This window comes from Leptidea sinapis, chromosome 18 (assembly GCF_905404315.1).
Source record: "Leptidea sinapis chromosome 18, ilLepSina1.1, whole genome shotgun sequence".
NCBI classification, from domain to species: domain Eukaryota; kingdom Metazoa; phylum Arthropoda; class Insecta; order Lepidoptera; family Pieridae; genus Leptidea; species Leptidea sinapis.
This window is the reverse complement of record NC_066282.1, coordinates 9,362,107-9,379,684: the sequence shown is the minus strand read 5'-3', so window position 1 is coordinate 9,379,684 and position 17,578 is coordinate 9,362,107. Positions and strand designations below refer to the sequence as shown.

Here is a 17,578-nt window from a genome sequence, read left to right as displayed (position 1 = left end):
GTCGAGTCATTTTATCATTAAAATTATAATTTTTTGTTAAAGGAAGTAATAAAGAAATGTCATCAGCAAATAATATACAAAGTTCGTCAAAAATTTTCGGCAAGTCATTTATATAAATTAAAAATAAAATACACCCAAGGACACTTCCTTGGGGTATTGAGTTAGTCATGGTTGTCATGTCCCATCTGATGTAGCTTACTAGCCCTGTTTTATGGTCACAATTTTCTACGTCGACGTGTTGTTCGCGGTTTTCTAAATACGATTTAAACCATTCATGTGGTGTGCCTCGTATACCTATGCCGTATAGTTTATTTAATAATATGTCATATTGGACTTTGTCATATGCCTTTGACATGTCGAACATTATCCCTATTGCATATTTTTTGTCATTTATGATGTTATATACCTCTTGAATGTATTTATAAACTGCTAATGTCGTACTGCGATTTTTTCGAAAGCCGTATTGGCTTTCGTCAAATATTTTAAACTTTTCACAGAACAAATTTAGTTGTCGACACATAGCGGTTTCAAAAATTTTTGATGCTGCAGGGAGTAAAGCTATAGGACGATAATTTCTTGGGTCCGTTTTTTCCCCCTTTTTCTTATAAACTGGCCTTATAATGCATTTTTTAAGCAGGTCTGGGAACACGCCATCAGTGAAAGATTGGTTAATAAGGAGGTATAATGGTAGTGTGAGCTCTTTTGCACATTTTCTTAGTAACGAGGGCGGCACTTCGTCAATTCCGCAGCTGTTTTTATTTTTTAGCGAGCGTATAATATCGTATATTTCGCGCGGCTCCACTAGGCGCAGGAACATACTATTTTCGACCGGGTTGTATACTGGACGACCCGCGGTCGACTGATCAGTCGAGTGACCGGCGCATGCGGCCCCTCCAACGGAAGCAAAGTAAGTTTTGAATGCATTTGCTATCTGCTTTGGTTTCGACGTTAGTTTATTGTGGATATTTAATGTAATGTTTGATCGGTGTTTTATTTTATTTTTATTTGTACTGTCTCTTACTATTTGCCACATGGATTTTGTGATGTTGTTTGACCGCGCCATTCTCCTAATATTATCGATTTTTTTGGATTGTATAACTGCTTTTTTCAGTAAATTTTTTTTTTATAGTCCTCTTTAAGAATTTTATTTTTAGAAAGGTTTTCTTTTTCGTATTTATCTTGATTTTTTTTGAAGGTATACACCGATTTAGGAGATTTGTGATTATTGTATGAAATAATTCATAGTTTTCATTAATTGTTTTTTTTTTATTGGTAATATTTTATTCCAATCGAATTTTACTAACTCTGATTTAAAGAGGTTTATGTTATTTTCGTTGTAGATTCATTTTCTTATTATTATTTTATTTGTTTCGTTATGTTTTAGCCCATTTTTTTGATAGATTGTTCCCTTATGATCTGAAAACCCGTAGTCGTGTACATAAATTTGGTGTTCATCTTTGAAGTTCGTAAATATGAGGGTCTAAGCAGGTTGAGCTAGTTTTTGTAACCCTAGTTGGTTCGTTAATATGTTGAAGAAAGTTATATTCTAACATTAGGTTAATTAAAGTGTTTGATTTATTTGAATTTTTCATAATATTTATGTTAAAGTCACCACCAAGTATGATTTGTTTTTTAGTGTATTTGATAGCAATTAATTCTAGTATTTTCCTTAATTGTGTTAACATAATATCGGTCTCCCTACCATTACAATACATACAAATTATTAGAGTATTTAGATAAATTAATTCCACTGCGCAAACTTCAATTATATATTCAATTGTCAAGTCCATAATGTCCTTTCGTTCAATAAATTCTATGTCATTTTGCAATAATATTAGAACACCGCCTCCTTCATAGTTCTTGCGACAATATGATGTCGCCATTGAGTAGTCGTTAGTAGTAGAGTTGCCCCTAAGTTATCTAAAATCCGTGTTGTACGGAAAGCGATAGCTCTTGTGTACATTGTATATCATCAACAAATTAAGGTGAACCTTCGTAATCACTACAAGAATAAGAAATACAAGCCTCTAGATTTAAGGCCTAAGCAGACACGTGTAATACGCCCTAAGGCCCTAACAAAACCTGAAGCTAAACTAAAAACAAGGAAGGAAATCAGAAAGAAATCTCTATTTCCACTAAGAGTATATGCTGTTAAGGCTTAAGTAAAAAATTACATTATATCCAGAAACTTCAAAAGGATTGAAAGTTTTTCTACAAACAACATTTGCACATTTAATTCCAGTAGCGAGGGAAATCGTTTAAATGTAAACTCCTACGGAAACAAATTACCAACTACAGAATAGGCCGCGCATCCAGAATGATGTGTAAGTACAGCATGAATATGATCAGATGATTTAAATAAAAAACTTATTAAAGGATTATTTTTTTTCATTATCGCTTATAAAATACTCGCAAAATGCCTTTATTTGTTTACGGTGTATGTGGATGATGTAAATACTATTAACAATAACTTTTGTTTTATTTTAATTTATATTTACTTTTTTTACTTACTCGCGTAAGGCATTGACTATTTGACGTTTGAGTATGTTTGTTGCATCACTTTAAATATATTGTAATTGAAATTATTTGTAAAACGATGAAAATGTAAATCTTTCTTTAAAAGAGTGAGTGCAAAGTGAATGAGTTTGTTGCAACTTCTTCTCATTAGCGCAACCCTTTATGAATTAGTGGTAGATTCAATAAGAAAAAAAAATGTTTTTTTTTACATTCATAAGTGTAATTTCCATGACCTACATGAATAAAGTGATTTTGATTTGATTTGCAAACGCGTAACTGTGTTTTTATATTCGATTTTGTGTAAAAGTTACACTTTTATTATAATACTAGCTGACCCAGCAAACGTTGTATTGCCGATATTAAAATCGCGATAAAAAAGTAACTGTTGATCGTAGATGGGTGAAAATTTGAAGTTGTATGTATTTTTAATGTTGACTCATAATCAAACAAATTAATAAAAAAAAATTTCGTGTAACCCTTAACATTTAGGGGGATGAAAAATAGACGTCCGATTCTCAGACCTACCCAATATGCACTCAAACTTTCATGAGAATCGGTCAAGCCGTTTCGGAGGAGTTCAAAGTTAAATACCATGACACGAGAATTTTATATATTAGATAGATTAATGATAGCTAAGTACCTATTTGTTTCTATGCTAAGTACATACCATCCATCTGCAACTAATGTGGCTTGGCCAACGAAAAAATATAATTGTTTTAAAATTACGATTTAATATTGACACGGGAGTGGGTCAGGGATTGGAAATAATACTCCGCTTATTCATTTAGTCGTTATTTGCGTTCACTTTTTCTGAACTTGCACTTCGCCGGTCTGCCGCTGTTCCTCTTGTGGGCGGCGGTACCTTCAACGCGCCACACCGCACCGAACACTAAGTCTCTTCTATCTTCTTCCTCTTGGAACACTTCCACTTTTCACTACTTCTTCTTTTATTCTTCTTCTTCTTTACACTTTCGAGTCAGAACTAGAACTGCCGTAGGCCACGCTTAGTACGGCTTATATACCCCCGGATCCGTTCTATTTTCAAAATGATTCTGCCATTCCATCTTTAAATTGAAATTGTACTAGAAAATTCTTTTAACTATTTTTATCCTGCTTACACATTTTCCATCCCTTTTTTTCTGTTCGATTTGATCCTGAACTTACTAGAAATTTCCTTTAACTTTACAAAACCCAAAACAATCCATACACTGGTAGGTGTATCGAACCCGGGTCTACAGCGTCTAAGTAAACACTTTTCTGCTGAGCTACGAGTATTGCTGACGGAGCTGGTGAAATTAACAATGTCTTGAAGTTTGACAACTCTCGTCATATACTTCGAAGGGTTGCTACGCAACAATATTATAGAAAAAACTAAGCAATTTTTAAAAGATTACCTTATACTAGGTAGGTACAGTTTTGGGTAAAGAGGACAACCCTATAGGTAAGAGTCACGCGATAGAAAGAGAGGAAATTTCTAGGTATATAAAAATGTAGGTTAATAGCCCTGTGCGATCTGAATTACACCTTATTGTATGTCTGCAAGAGTCCCTATTTCTTTTATTGATTTTGCAGAGTGAGACTTCTGTACTGTATTATATATTCTTTGCTTTTACGCAAAAACAAATGTGAAAACGCAGTTACCGGTAAATTTATTGAAGTAGGCGTTACTTCACGGAATTCCATAATTATACAAATGATTTAAGTTTTCTTTAGTGTTAATTCCGCCAATATATGTTTTTAAACAATTCGACACGTGTTTCGCCTATACACGAGGCATCCTCAGGACGTGACACGCCAGACTGGCGTGTCACGTGTCGAATTGTTTAAAAACAAATATAGGCGGAATTAACACTAAAGAAAACTTAAATCATTTGTATGCAGTTACCGGTTTTAATCGTTTAAATCAAATCAAATCAAAGAAAATACTTTGATCGTGTGATACTTAGTATTCTTATTTATATTCTTCTGCCTGATTGGCCACTTATGTATAAGATAGCTGGCATGTCACTTACACTGGTACCTCGAGCGTGACTGATCTTCCGTTCAGCAGGAAGTTGACCAGACAAGCGGAGGGTCTGGACGCGACGTCCGCGGGGGTGACACGCCATAGGGCTCCGTTGCAGCCCCCGGCGCCCCCCTCAGCACCCCGCGGAGTCCACCAACGTAACACCACCTTACAATCACTTTAAAACTCAAAAACTCACACTGATACACAAACAAGTCAAGTTATTCTAAAGTGATATCTCCCACCTTTTGGATTAATAATTATACAAATTAAATTCGTAATCAAAATTTATGAACGATGCGGTACTCGAACCCACGAACTCTCGGGTTCCGTCCGTACAAATTTAATTTGTATAAGTAACTTGGACTTACACTTCGGGTTAAGTAACACAAAAATAAAATAAAATCAGACTGTAAGCAATTGTATTTAAATGTTGTGTATTACAACTAGCGCTGGTAATTAGATATCAATAAAATTGAGGAATTAATGTGAGTCCTCTTAGATCCCTACCTCAATGTGCAAAATCGGGACAAAGATAAAATAGCGACCACTAACCTTAAATTTCCTCGCCTCTTCTTGCCTCGGATCCAGCACCTTAACTTCCAGCTCGATGCACGGCACTCGTAGCTCAGTAGAAGTTCGTCACGGACGTTAAAAGGAGCATTATGAATCGAAACCGTTACGTAAGACGCAACAATAGAACAAGGGGGTTTTCAAAGTGCAAAGTGGCAGCACCTCTTCTTCGCAGTGGTCGGACGCGGACTTTCAACTCGTGTCTGTCGTTCGCACAAGCCGGTGGGCGTTGACAGCTGTCACTTCGACAAGATGAGGGTAGTTAGAAAATGTAACTTTAGCGGTCACTTCTATCCACAACCGTCATTTGCACATTGATCGAGCAGTAAAATAATCAGAGCAAAAATTATGATTTTAGATAACTTGTTTTAAAATGTAATCTGTTGGAACTCTAAGTTAAAAGTTGTTAAAAGTTGGAATTCTAATTAAGTTATCTAGTTTAATATTCAACATACAATGGACCCCCCCCCTAATCCGACAAACATTTTGCAGAGCAGTGTCGGACTATCGAATTTGTTGGATTATAATTTATAGAGTACGGCCTAAGAAAGTAAGAAAGAAAGAAAATATTTTATTTTGATACGTATTTAAGTAAGTAGTTTTATACAAAGACATAACATAAAAAATAAATATAAACTTAAGATTGATAAACAAGCAAAAAACAAAAACATTGAAACATTTCTATTACATATGTATATACGATTCAAAAAATGGCCCCAACTCAGCATGTTGCTGGTTTGAAAACCAACGCTGGTCTTCCGTTGGGCCATTTTGTGACGTCACAAAAAAAAATTTTGATATAAAATAAAAGCAAAACTTTTTACTGGTAGGAATTTAAAAGTAACGTGGTATAAAGACCCTAAGACCCCCTATAGTCCGGAAATATTTACAAAAGAGTACCTTGTAATCCGACAAATTACAGATCCAATGATAATATTATGTTATATGTATATATTTACTCTGAAGTACAAATTTAATAAATTAAACAACACAACAGCTTACGTTTTATTATAAAATTATGTCATTAATGCTGTTTAATTTCACTTCTAAGCTTGTGACGACATTCTTAGGTACGTATACGTGAATCAACAAACAGTAAAAACTGAACACACGCTAGACCGCACCGCTATCATCTTCAAACTTCAAATTCAAAATAAGCAATGAGAAGCAAAACAATACCCTACGTGTCTCGCACAATAATAGTGGTGTGTACAAGTTATAACTTGTTCAATCATGCATCATATGAATAAATATATAATACCCAAAATATGTAATTATTACGGGGAAAGGTTAAGGGAATATGTTGTACTTAAACTTTATAACAGTATCGAATGTTTAAGAGAGGATAAAGAAGACTGCAAAGGAGTACTTAAGAAAAAATTAAAAGAAGCCTTAACGTAAGCCTTAATATTAATTAGTATATATATATTATATTTAAATTAGTTTTATATAGTATAGTTTAGTTTAGTTGTTATATGTATACAGGTAAGATTTTACTATGTTTTTTAGGAATATTATGAATAAATAACTAAGTAATGTTTTATGTGTGTATTAGTAATAATATAGATAGCTTACAAATTAGTAATAGTTTAATTTATTATAGATGCACGATATTATAATATAGTCTAAGAGCGTAAACTCGCCAGCAAACTGATGGAACAGTTTGGCGAGATGTAAAATTTAAGTACCAACTGTGCATACTTTTATAATTAAATAAATAATAAAAAAAAAATGCGAAGATTGTCAATACATATTAAATAATAGACCATGTCGGATTACAGGACGTGCCGGAGTAGACAGGGACCGGATTAATGGGGTCCACTGTACTAAGAAACTAAATCCAAGCGTGGCTGACTGTTTAAGACTTGTCAATCAAAATCAGTTACAATAATAATAGATTCGCTTTCCTTTTCTATCTTGCCGTATATCTGTTAACGATGTTGTTCTCTGTCGCACGCATTGCAGGGGGGGGGGGGGGGCAGTAGAAGACCCAGAGAAAATTAGGGGGCATTGAGATGGCGCAGATGGGGCGTGGATAGATTAAAAAATATAGTCTAAAAAGGCAAAAAAAATACACGAAAATACTCTAGAAAAAAACATATTCCCAAAGTGGGCGGTGAGAAAAATTCGGTTGAGAAACTATGGTTATAGACCATAGCGTATACGCTATTATATTGTAAATTTATGATTAAGTCTAAATACGTACAGACTCACTGGCTTCAGCAGCAGTTTGTGTTGCTCTCAAGCCGGCATGAGCATCCGCCGAGTGGATTATCTCTACGTCGTAATTTGCACTTGAACTGGCATTTTGTTCCTCCTGTAACACAATAACGTAACGTAACATCTCACAAATAACTAAAATGAGGGTAGTCAACAGTCTATATTTTTCCATCTTCAGCTATGGAGCTGAGACATAGACACTAAGGAAGGCCGACAGAGATCGGATTGATGCCTTTGAGATGTGGTGCTGGAGGAAGATGCTTAAAATCCCTTGGACATCATTCCACACCAACCAATCCATCCTTCACACTCTAGGTGTAAAATCTTCACCCATCTGCCTCCGTAGAATCTTTATTGAATGGTTATTGGGAATATATATATATATATATAAAATTCTCGTTTATGGTGTTAATCTTTGAACTCCTCCGAAACGGCTTGACCGATTCTCATGAAATTTTGAGTGCATATTGGGTAGGTCTGAGAATCAGACAACATCTAATTTTCATCCCTCTAAATGTTACCACCATACGAATTTTTATTTTTTTATTTTTTTGACATTTATTTAAATTTGTAAGATTTTGAGTCAGCATTAAAAAATACATACAACTTCAAATTTTCACCCATCTACGATCAACTGTTACTTTTGTATCGCGACTTTAATATCGGCAATACAACGTTTGCTGGGTCAGCTAGTATATATAGACCTGATGGTCTGACCAAATCCGCACATCTCTAGATACCGGACTTCATGGCGCACTGCACGTAGCCAAAGGCAGACACAGATGGCGATTTATTGTCAAAAAATTGAATCCTCAGAGAGCGCTGCCTTCATCCAACCTATTCCGGCGACCTTGACCAGATCGTCGGTCCATCTAGTGGGATTCGATTCCTACCAACACTACGTCTTCCGCTACGTGGTTGCCAATCGAGAACTTCACTGCCACAACGGCCATCTGTCCGTCGAGCTATGTGCCCTGCCTACTAACTCTTCAGTTTCGCAACCAACTGGGCTATATTAAGGCGAAGAGTAAGCAAAAAAAAAGCAAACATGGTGTTTTTGGACAAGTTTTGTGGTGAAAATATAGCATTTGGAGCTATGAACACTATTTAATCCTGTTACACATATCCTTAAGTCTTATTTATAGGTTGCTAATGCTTGCTGGTGTTTATAATTAACACTCCAGAGCCTTATTCAACTACCACGTTTCTTTGCACTTATACAAGTTTTTTGGTATGGCGCGACGCATTTTTTAGTACTACTCTCAGAAAAGTTATTCTTATAGCTTGTACTTTTTTGTGTAGGTACATTCATTTAGATTAGTAATGAATAACGAGGATTGTAAGCATATAAACTGTTTTCCACGTATTTTTTTTTTAAATATTGGCTATGATACATAGATTGCGGGCCAGCCGTGAACTCATATCGCTCAAGGTCGCTGGCATTTAGTGTCGCCTTAATAAGAGTTAAATAGTTCTGTACAATAAGCTATTGTTTTAAAAGATCTGGCCTTAAACTGACAATTATAATTATAGTTAAATTAAAATGTGAAGGAGCCATATTGTAATATTATTTAGATTTTTTAATAATAAAAACTTATTTGTAATTTAGCTCTCCAATTATTATTGATGGACATGAGAATTAAATATAAGGTAAGAAGGACTTGAACATATTAAATATATCGAATAATAGGTTTTATTAGTATTATTTGTCTTATTTTTATTTAAATAAAGCACACTAAATCTTATGTTTTTTTTTACTTAAAAGAAGGGTCACGGTTGTTATAAAAATACTTTCTTTTATTAAACAACCATTGGATGGCTCTTTTGCACAGGATGCCGGCTAGATTATGGGTACCACAACGGCGCCTATTTCTGCCGTGAAGCAGTAATGTGTAGACATAACTGTGTTTCGGTCTGAAGGGCGCCGTAGCTAGTGGAATTACTGGGCAAATGAGACTTAGAGATATTATATCTCAAGGTGACGAGCGCAGTTGTAGTGCCGCTCAGAATTTTTGGGTTTTTCTAGAATCCTGAGCGGCACTGCATTGTAATGGGCAGGGCGTATCAATTACCATCAGCTGAACGTCCTCCTCGTCTCGTCTCGTTAAAAAAAAACGCTCTATAAAATTTGTCATGGAGAGATTGAGCTATCCCAATTGTTATCTGAAATTAATTTCCGTGTAACATCTATAGCACTATTCTTGCTTTATACATTCAGGCTTTTCAATGATATGATTTTATAAACGATGCGGGACTCGAAACCGTGCGAGCGCTCTTTCCAACTGAGCCAACCGTTCGAGTGACGTATTGTTTATAAAATCTTGTATGCTTTGTTCGACTCTCTGGTTGTGGCTTCATTTACAGGATCTACTTTACAGTTGATAACCTGCTCAACCCCAATATTTGCATATTAGGAAATTGACTTGGGATGTCGCTCTTTCATATTTAAATATTTTTTTATGTTTTTAAAGTGAAAACCCTCACTTCTGTGACTAATTACACAAATAAAACTGACAACAAAATATTATGAACGATGCGGGGCTCGAACCCGAGACCTATCGCGTTCCGTGCGAGCTCTCTTTCCGAGTGAGCCAACCGTTCGAGTGACGTTTCGTTTATGAAATCTTGTATGCTTTGTTCGACTCTCAGGTTCAGTTCGTTATAATTTGAATATGTATTTGATCTTTTGATTCTGTTTTAGTCTTCAATAAAGTAAATAATTTACCACCATGTTACCTTCATGGGGATTCCAGTGACGGTAGTGACAGCTAACTTATAATGCGGCAAAACCAACCGGCCCAACAGATTGGCAAGTGCGCTCGCTCTACAAACTATAACTTCCACGCCCATTAAACCGCCGCCCATCTGAAACGTAAACGAAATGAAATCGAAATCAACTTTTTTCTTTGGCCATGATCAGCAGAACTACTACCGGACACGTCAAAATAAAAAATTTCACGTTCATCACGATGATGGCGGGCATTCCAAATCCACTGTGTTTTTTTTCCAGAGGTATAGACAAAAAATACTCTTAAGTATCTTCTTTAGATTAGATTTTCATTATTATAACACTAGAAATAAGGGATTGCTTGTAACTAATTCTAGTAGACTTCATAAGATACATAATAGCTTTAAGGGTAAATGTATACATTTCTATAATAAAGTCCCAGCCACTGTTCAGGCATTATCTATAAATAAATTTAAATGTTTTATAAAAAAAATGGCTCCGTCGTAAATCCTATTACTCCACTGCTGAATATCTAAATGATCGGACAGCCTGGGACTAGATTGTTATTATTTTATTGCGATAGAAAAATGACTACAACATTGTATATTCTTATTGAAAAGAGCGCAAAAAAAGAATGCTGGGAGTTTCTTGCGCGGCTTCTTTCCGAAGCGGTAGTAGTATCTAGTAGTTATTAGAAATGACATCAAAAAGAATTCTAAAGGAATCAATTTTGAGAAAATAAATGCCTTTTATGCCTTTTTGCCATTTTTATCATCAGAGCCTAGCCAGGGTATGTCGGACTCGATGTTATGACTACACCCATACCGACTAAAAACCTCCTCTGGCGTCAACCTCTTCTTCCCCCACGGAACCGTCGCTAGGCATTCCTATAGCTACTCTTCCGTCGTGCTAATGTCACGGGGTTTGTTTTCCGAGCGCTTTCTTTCAAGGCCACTATGTGAAATTAACTGTTTGCTGATTTCCATTAAACTTAGCGCATTTCCTTTCAAAGGCTGGCAACCCATCTCTTGACCTTTGCCATCGCGGATATATATAGGACAGCACTGTGGACGAGAATTGCTAACTGACACACACATTCGTAATCAAGCACCAGTGGTCATTTTTCATGTAATGTGTAAGCATTACTGCGTTTCGGTCTGAAGGGCGCCGTAGCTAGTGAAAATACGAGGCAATTGAGACTTAATATATTATGTCTCAAGGTGACGAGCGCAATTACAGTGCTGTTTAGAATTATTGAGATTTTCAAGAATCATGAGTGGTACTGCATTGTGATGGGCAGGGCGTCTCAATTATCATCAGCTGAACGTCCTGCTGGTCTCGTCCCTTATTGTCATAAAAAAGCACACATCTCCTTGTTGCTTCTTAGGCCTGGTCTGCGTATAACCATTGTATAATAATATACTCCGCATGGTGTTCTCTTCCCACGGTGGACTAAACCCTAAGACTACGTCACGATAAGTTTCTCTTGTTATCTTACCTTCTCATTGCAAAATCTATATATATAAAAGAGAATGTATGTTTGTATGTTCCCTAATAACTCCTAGCTCAAGGAAGGTTTACATACATAGTTTGTCGTGTCACGAAAACGCATTTACCATATCTCTCGAACCGTTTATTGACAGAACAACGTCTGTAGGGTCAGCTAATAGAAAATAAAAAAATAAAATTTATATTTAATTTTTTGACTTACTTGTGTAAGGCATTCATTAAATGATGTTTGAGTATATTTATTCCACCCCTTTACACACATATATTGTAATTGAAATGATTTGTAAAACGATGAAAGTGTAAATCTTGGTTTAAAGGAGTGGCAATGAGTTTCTTACCACTTCTTCACAATAGATCAACCCTTTACGAAAAGCGGTGGATTCAATAAGAAAAAAATTTTTGACATTCATAAGTGTCATTTCCATGACCGTGAATAAAGTGATTTTGATTTTGAAAGTCAATGATTAAGTTCTTAATACCCATAGCATAATTAATTAGTTGAATGTAAAAATATAAATAATAGTAGGTATGCATGTAATATTACTATCAATTAATTGAAGGGAAATACCTCAGTTGTCGGCTGATTATTAACTCTTGTCTCTGCTTTTTCTGGTGTTACATTTATAATGAGTAGATGGCAATAGTGTATAACTAACGACCTGCAAAAGGAATTCCAGTTTGACATAATTGACACCTAAAGCTTGGGCCACACTACGGTTTATCTCAGCGTGTAAGCGCGAGACCTCAAGACGAATACACCATAGACTAAAAACGGTGACATTAGAGTACTTTGTCGTGTGTCAGCTGTCAACGATTGTGATAGTGATGATGGTGTGTACCCCAGTTTTCTTAGCTAAACTTAGGATTAGAGATTACGTGGGTTACGTGGATCATCTGTTCTTCAATTGTCCCTTAATGCAACCTTCTTTGTACAATTGTATACCTGCTGAAGTACCCCGACCAACTTCCTTTAAATGTCTCCTCTCCCTAGTTTTCACTCCATTTGTAAATATTTTGTGTAAATATATTAAAAAGAATAAGATGAGGTTGTAAATATCATTAAATACTTGTAATAATTTTTGTAATTATATTTGTGTATGTCCTTTTTAGTCTAACAGCATGTATATTTGTTTCAGGTATAAAATAAGAAAATAAAACTTGTTTCAATCTTTAGCACCCGTCACTACCAATCAAATTAGAATACAAAAATACTCTAAGCTTGGTGGTCTGCTTAAACGTGATATTGGCAAACTTGTGGTATACCTTCCACAGGAGCCATAGTAGGAAGAATAGAATAGATAGTGATGATGAATGATTTGAATATGTGAGGAAGGAGGATTCTCAGCAATTACTTTTTCGAATTCTTAGGTGTTGTAAATCTGTCATTTATTCAGCCACTATCCACTAATTGTATAAGTACATACTTAATTGAGTCTTTGAAAAAGTCTATACTCTATGGCTTAACAAATCATTGTTTATCGTACTTTAATGTCGCTCAAAAAGCACAATTTTCTCAATGCCATTTAAATCATTAAACTAAACATTTTAATGTCAACTAAAGACAAAATACTTAATATAATTTGCCAAGAGCTGGTTGTTATATACTGTAATTTCCACATTTTCCATGTTAGCTGTATGGCTCTTTTTCACCTTTGCCATTCCTTGAAGTAAAAATAAAACTAGTCCCCAGAAATAATTAGGACTGTATTCAGTTGGTACAATTTCCACTATACAATCATTGGCACTATGCGTCTTATTCTGAGAGCCGTTTAACAACAAGGAACAACAAGCGGTTTTCAAGGAGCTTTCTTCCTCGTACTACAAAGCTGTGGAATGAGCTTCCTTCTGCGGTGTTTCCGGGACGATACGACATGGGTACCTTAAAAAAAAGTGTGTACACCTTCTTTCAAGGCCGGCAACACTCTTGTGATTCCTCTGGTGTTGCAAGATAATGTGGGCGGCGGTGATCACTTAACACCAGGTGACTCGTACACTCATTTGTCCCCCTATTCCATACAAAAAAAAGACAGACACCATCCCTTGTCTGTATCAAAATTGAAACTTGAAACAGCCGTTTTAAATAAATAAAGTTTATAATGTCTCACAAACATTTTAATAAAGACCTGAATAAGAACCTGTTATACATACTGTGGGGGTGCAGATGAATCTGTAGTTGTCGGAGGCTGGACTGCAGAAGCCTTTTTGTTTTGTTGTACTAATGTATTCAGTGCTATTTCAGCAAGACTTCTAATTGAATCATCATCTCTTGCACTTGTAATACATATTATTCTTCCACTGAAAATAGAATTAATTTAACCAAATCAAATTTTCTATCTGCACTCAAACATAACACTCAGTTATTATGCCTCATGAAAGTAGATGTGAACATTAAACTCTCTCAGTTTATTGAACCTTATCAAAGTAGAATTTCAAAAAAAAACTTTTGGCTATAAAACTACTGAAGCTATTTCATTTCTATAATTTACTCAATATCTTTATGGAGCCTGCCCTTTATAGAACATTCCAAATGTGTTTGTGTAATATATGTATGTAAGAACATGATATAGTGTCAATTGCCAAACAATCTCAACATTTGCTTTTCAAAGTCTGCATATGTAGCGTAGCTAGTCTATATAACTACAAGAACAGAATCATAGTTTTCTTTACCGGTTTTCAAATAGCCTCTCTGTTGGTGGTCGAGAAGCTTGTATTGGTGACGGCTCAGCTAAAGAATCTATGGCAGCACACAACCCCACAACATCACCGCCGGCGCCCCTTCTCACAGGACCAACTAGAGATAGGCCATTAAGAATCTGAAAATACAACAGAAAAGTGAATTTAAATGATTCTTGTTAATGCACACTCACATTAAGCATTTTCAGTGAGGACAATATTAATAGTAGTTTTTGGCGTGTCAAACATCATCATTAAAATCGGCGGCAGAATTCTGGTCAAACAGTTCTTCAGAACCCTACCACAATTTAAACTACTTTTACTTCACCTCATGCTTTATCTGAGGTATTTTATTGTGCTATACAAAGATAAATCTGATGGTAACTGATCACTGCCATCTATAAAGACAAAATAAAGCAAAATCAACAAATAACAAGTGATCAAACCATTCACAGTACTGGATCCACTACAATTGGAGCAGCTACGAGTTGATCATGGTCAAATGGTTCAAGCTGGTATTGGGGTGCACGCAGGGGCGTGCATTGGTTTTCTAGCAAGGTAGGCACTGTAGAATCTAACTAGTCATAGTTGCTATTTAGTCCGACAGTACGACAGACGTTGTATGAAACGCTGATTGCTTCCTATATGCAATCTGTAGACTGTCTACCGTAAGTAGTAAATTAACTTTACAACTAGTGCTATATTTATTTAGGTTTCAAATTCAAATGTCAAATATTTTTATTCAAAATAGGATGTAAAATAACTTATTGAAAGTCAAAAAACTACCACCCATTCCAAAATGAATGCCTCAGGCCTGAGAAGAATGGGCGCAACAAACTCAGCGGGTTTTTTTTTGTTCATCAAAAATATGTTTTACAATTAAAGTAACATTTACAAAGTAACATTGTACAAATAAACTTATTATTTAATAGCCTGAGGGCGGTCGCTCCATTTTTTTTTTTTGTGGAAAAGGAGGACAAACGAGCGTACGGTTCACCTGTTGTTAAGTGATCACCGCCGCCCACAATCTCTTGCAACACCAGAGGAATCACAGGAGCGTTGCCGGCCTTTAAGGAAGGTGTACGCGCTTTTTTTGAAGGTACCCATGTCGTATCGTCCCGGAAACACCGCACAAGGAAGCTCATTCCACAGCTTTGTAGTACGTGGAAGAAAGCTCCTTGAAAACCGCACTGTGGAGTACCGCCACACATCCAGATGGTGAGGATGATATCCTAACTTGTGGCGTGTCGTGCGAAGGTGGAATTCGGCGGCAGGAATTAGGTTAAATAGCTCTTCGGAACACTCCCCGTGATAAATGCGGTAGAAGACACACAATGAAGCGACGTCTCTACGCAACGCCAAGTGATCCAGCCGTTCACAGAGCACTGGGTCCCCGACAATTCGAGCTGCTCTGCGTTGCACGCGGTCAAATGGATCGAGCTGATACTGGGGTGCGCCAGACCAGAGATGACAGCAATACTCCATGTGTGGCCGGACCTGCGCTTTGTAGAGCGCTAGTATGTAGGCCGGCTTGAAGTATTGCCGTGCTCTATTAATGACGCCCAGTTTCTTTGAAGCCAATTTGGCTTTGCCTTCCAGATGACCACGAAATTGGCAATGGCTCGAGACTTCGAGACCCAGTATTCCGATACTAGGCGAGGCTTTTAGGGAAGTGTTGTCGAAGAGCGGTGATGCGACAAATTGGGTTTTTTTAGTAGTAAACGCGCAAACTTGAGTCTTCTGGGGGTTAAATTGGACAAGGTTCAATTTACCCCATTCCGCGACCTTCTCAAGAGAGGACTCGATAGAAGACACAAGTTTCTCCCGGCACTGGTCGACGATTTGCCGAGAGAGACGTGCATGGCCCGTGTATACGGCATCACCAGTGCTGTCATCTGCATAGCAATGAATGTTGGAGGTGTCCAACATATCATTGATATGCAGAAGAAACAGCGTAGGAGATAGCACACAGCCTTGGGGCACTCCAGCATTCACGGGCTTCGGGTTCGAGCAATATCCGTCGACAACGACCTGTATGCTACGCCCAGTGAGGAAGCTGGAGGTCCACTTGCACAAGCTCTCGGGAAGCCCAAATGATGGAAGTTTGGAGAGGAGCGCCTTGTGCCATACACGATCAAAGGCCTTCGCTATATCCAGGCTAACTGCCAGGCCTTCCCCCTTGCTTTCAATAGCCGCAGCCCATCTATGTGTCAGGTATACCAGAAGATCACCTGCCGACCGACCATGGCGAAACCCGTATTGTCGGTCGTTGATCAACTGGTGACCCTCTAGGTATACCAAGAGCTGATGGCTAATTATGCTGTCCATGATTTTGGAGAGCAGGGAGGTAATAGCAATAGGCCTGTAGTTTGCCGGATCCGAGCTGTCTCCTTTTTTTTTTGGATCGGATGGACAAGGGCTGACTTCCATGAGTCAGGGACTACGCCTTTAGAATAAGAGTGCCGGAATAAACGCGTTAGCACCGGCGTCAACTCAGGGGCACACGTTCTAAGCACGATTGGAGAAATGCCATCCGGCCCGCTCGACTTCCTGACGTCCAACGAAAACAGAGCTCGCCTAACAGTTTTCTGTCTGAACTGTACTTCAGGCCTATGCCTGAAGTACAGAGCTCTATAGCTCTGACACCGCGGGATGGTCGGCGGTGTTTTTCCGTTGTCGTCAAGAGTCGAGTTGGAGGCGAAAAGAGTGCACAAGAGATCGGCTTTCTCTTTTGCCGTATGGGCCAGGGTGTCATTCCTCATGTGCAACGGCGGCATGGACGGCTGGCTGAAGTTACCAAGAGCAGCTTTCGACAACGACCAGAACTTGCGTGTTCCGGTCGGGTAACTGGAAAGCTGCTCGCCGATTTTGACGACGTGTTTTGATTTTGCACGGGCGATTTGCCGCTTAAAAAATCTGGAGGCACGGTTGTATTTCCTCTTAAGAACTATGCAGTTCGGATCCTTTGTGCCCAGCGCCGCAACCCAAGCTCGATACGCCTGTTTTTTGTAGTCAGATGCTGCTTTAACTGACGAATCGAACCAGGGCTGTGATCTGCCACCGATGGGTACTACAGAGTTTGGTATAAAAATATCCATACCCTGTAGTATCACATCGGCTACTGCAACGGCGCAGTCACTAGGATCATCCGAAGGGAAACAAACCCTGCTCCAAGGGTAGGATGCAAAAAAGGAACGCATCCTATCCCAATCTGCTGACTTGTAGTGCCAACCGCGGCGGGTTGGCGTCGGATAGGCACTACACTCCTGACCAGGCAATGGTCGGACGTTCCGAGAGGGTCGTCGACAAAGACCTGGTAACCATCGGGATGTGTAGTCAGCAGAAGATCCATT

General features: G+C 37.7%; 1 protein-coding gene across 2 annotated transcripts in view; it reads right to left on the bottom strand.

Annotated features, from left to right (window-relative positions):
- LOC126969543 (integrator complex subunit 13) overlaps nucleotides 1-17,578 on the bottom strand; it is a 30,788-nt gene that overhangs the window by 9,270 nt on the left and 3,940 nt on the right. The window contains exons 3-8 of one of the 2 annotated variants that reach the window (XM_050815037.1): nucleotides 14,220-14,365; nucleotides 13,701-13,847; nucleotides 12,121-12,211; nucleotides 10,052-10,180; nucleotides 7,302-7,412; nucleotides 4,530-4,690 (exon numbers count right to left, since the gene is read on the bottom strand). In XM_050815037.1, the coding sequence (XP_050670994.1) occupies nucleotides 4,530-4,690; nucleotides 7,302-7,412; nucleotides 10,052-10,180; nucleotides 12,121-12,211; nucleotides 13,701-13,847; nucleotides 14,220-14,365 (785 nt within the window). Of the gene's footprint in view, nucleotides 1-4,529; nucleotides 4,691-7,301; nucleotides 7,413-10,051; nucleotides 10,181-12,120; nucleotides 12,212-13,687; nucleotides 13,848-14,219; nucleotides 14,366-17,578 lie in introns of those variants that run through there. The other variant, XM_050815038.1, reaches the window with a different exon arrangement.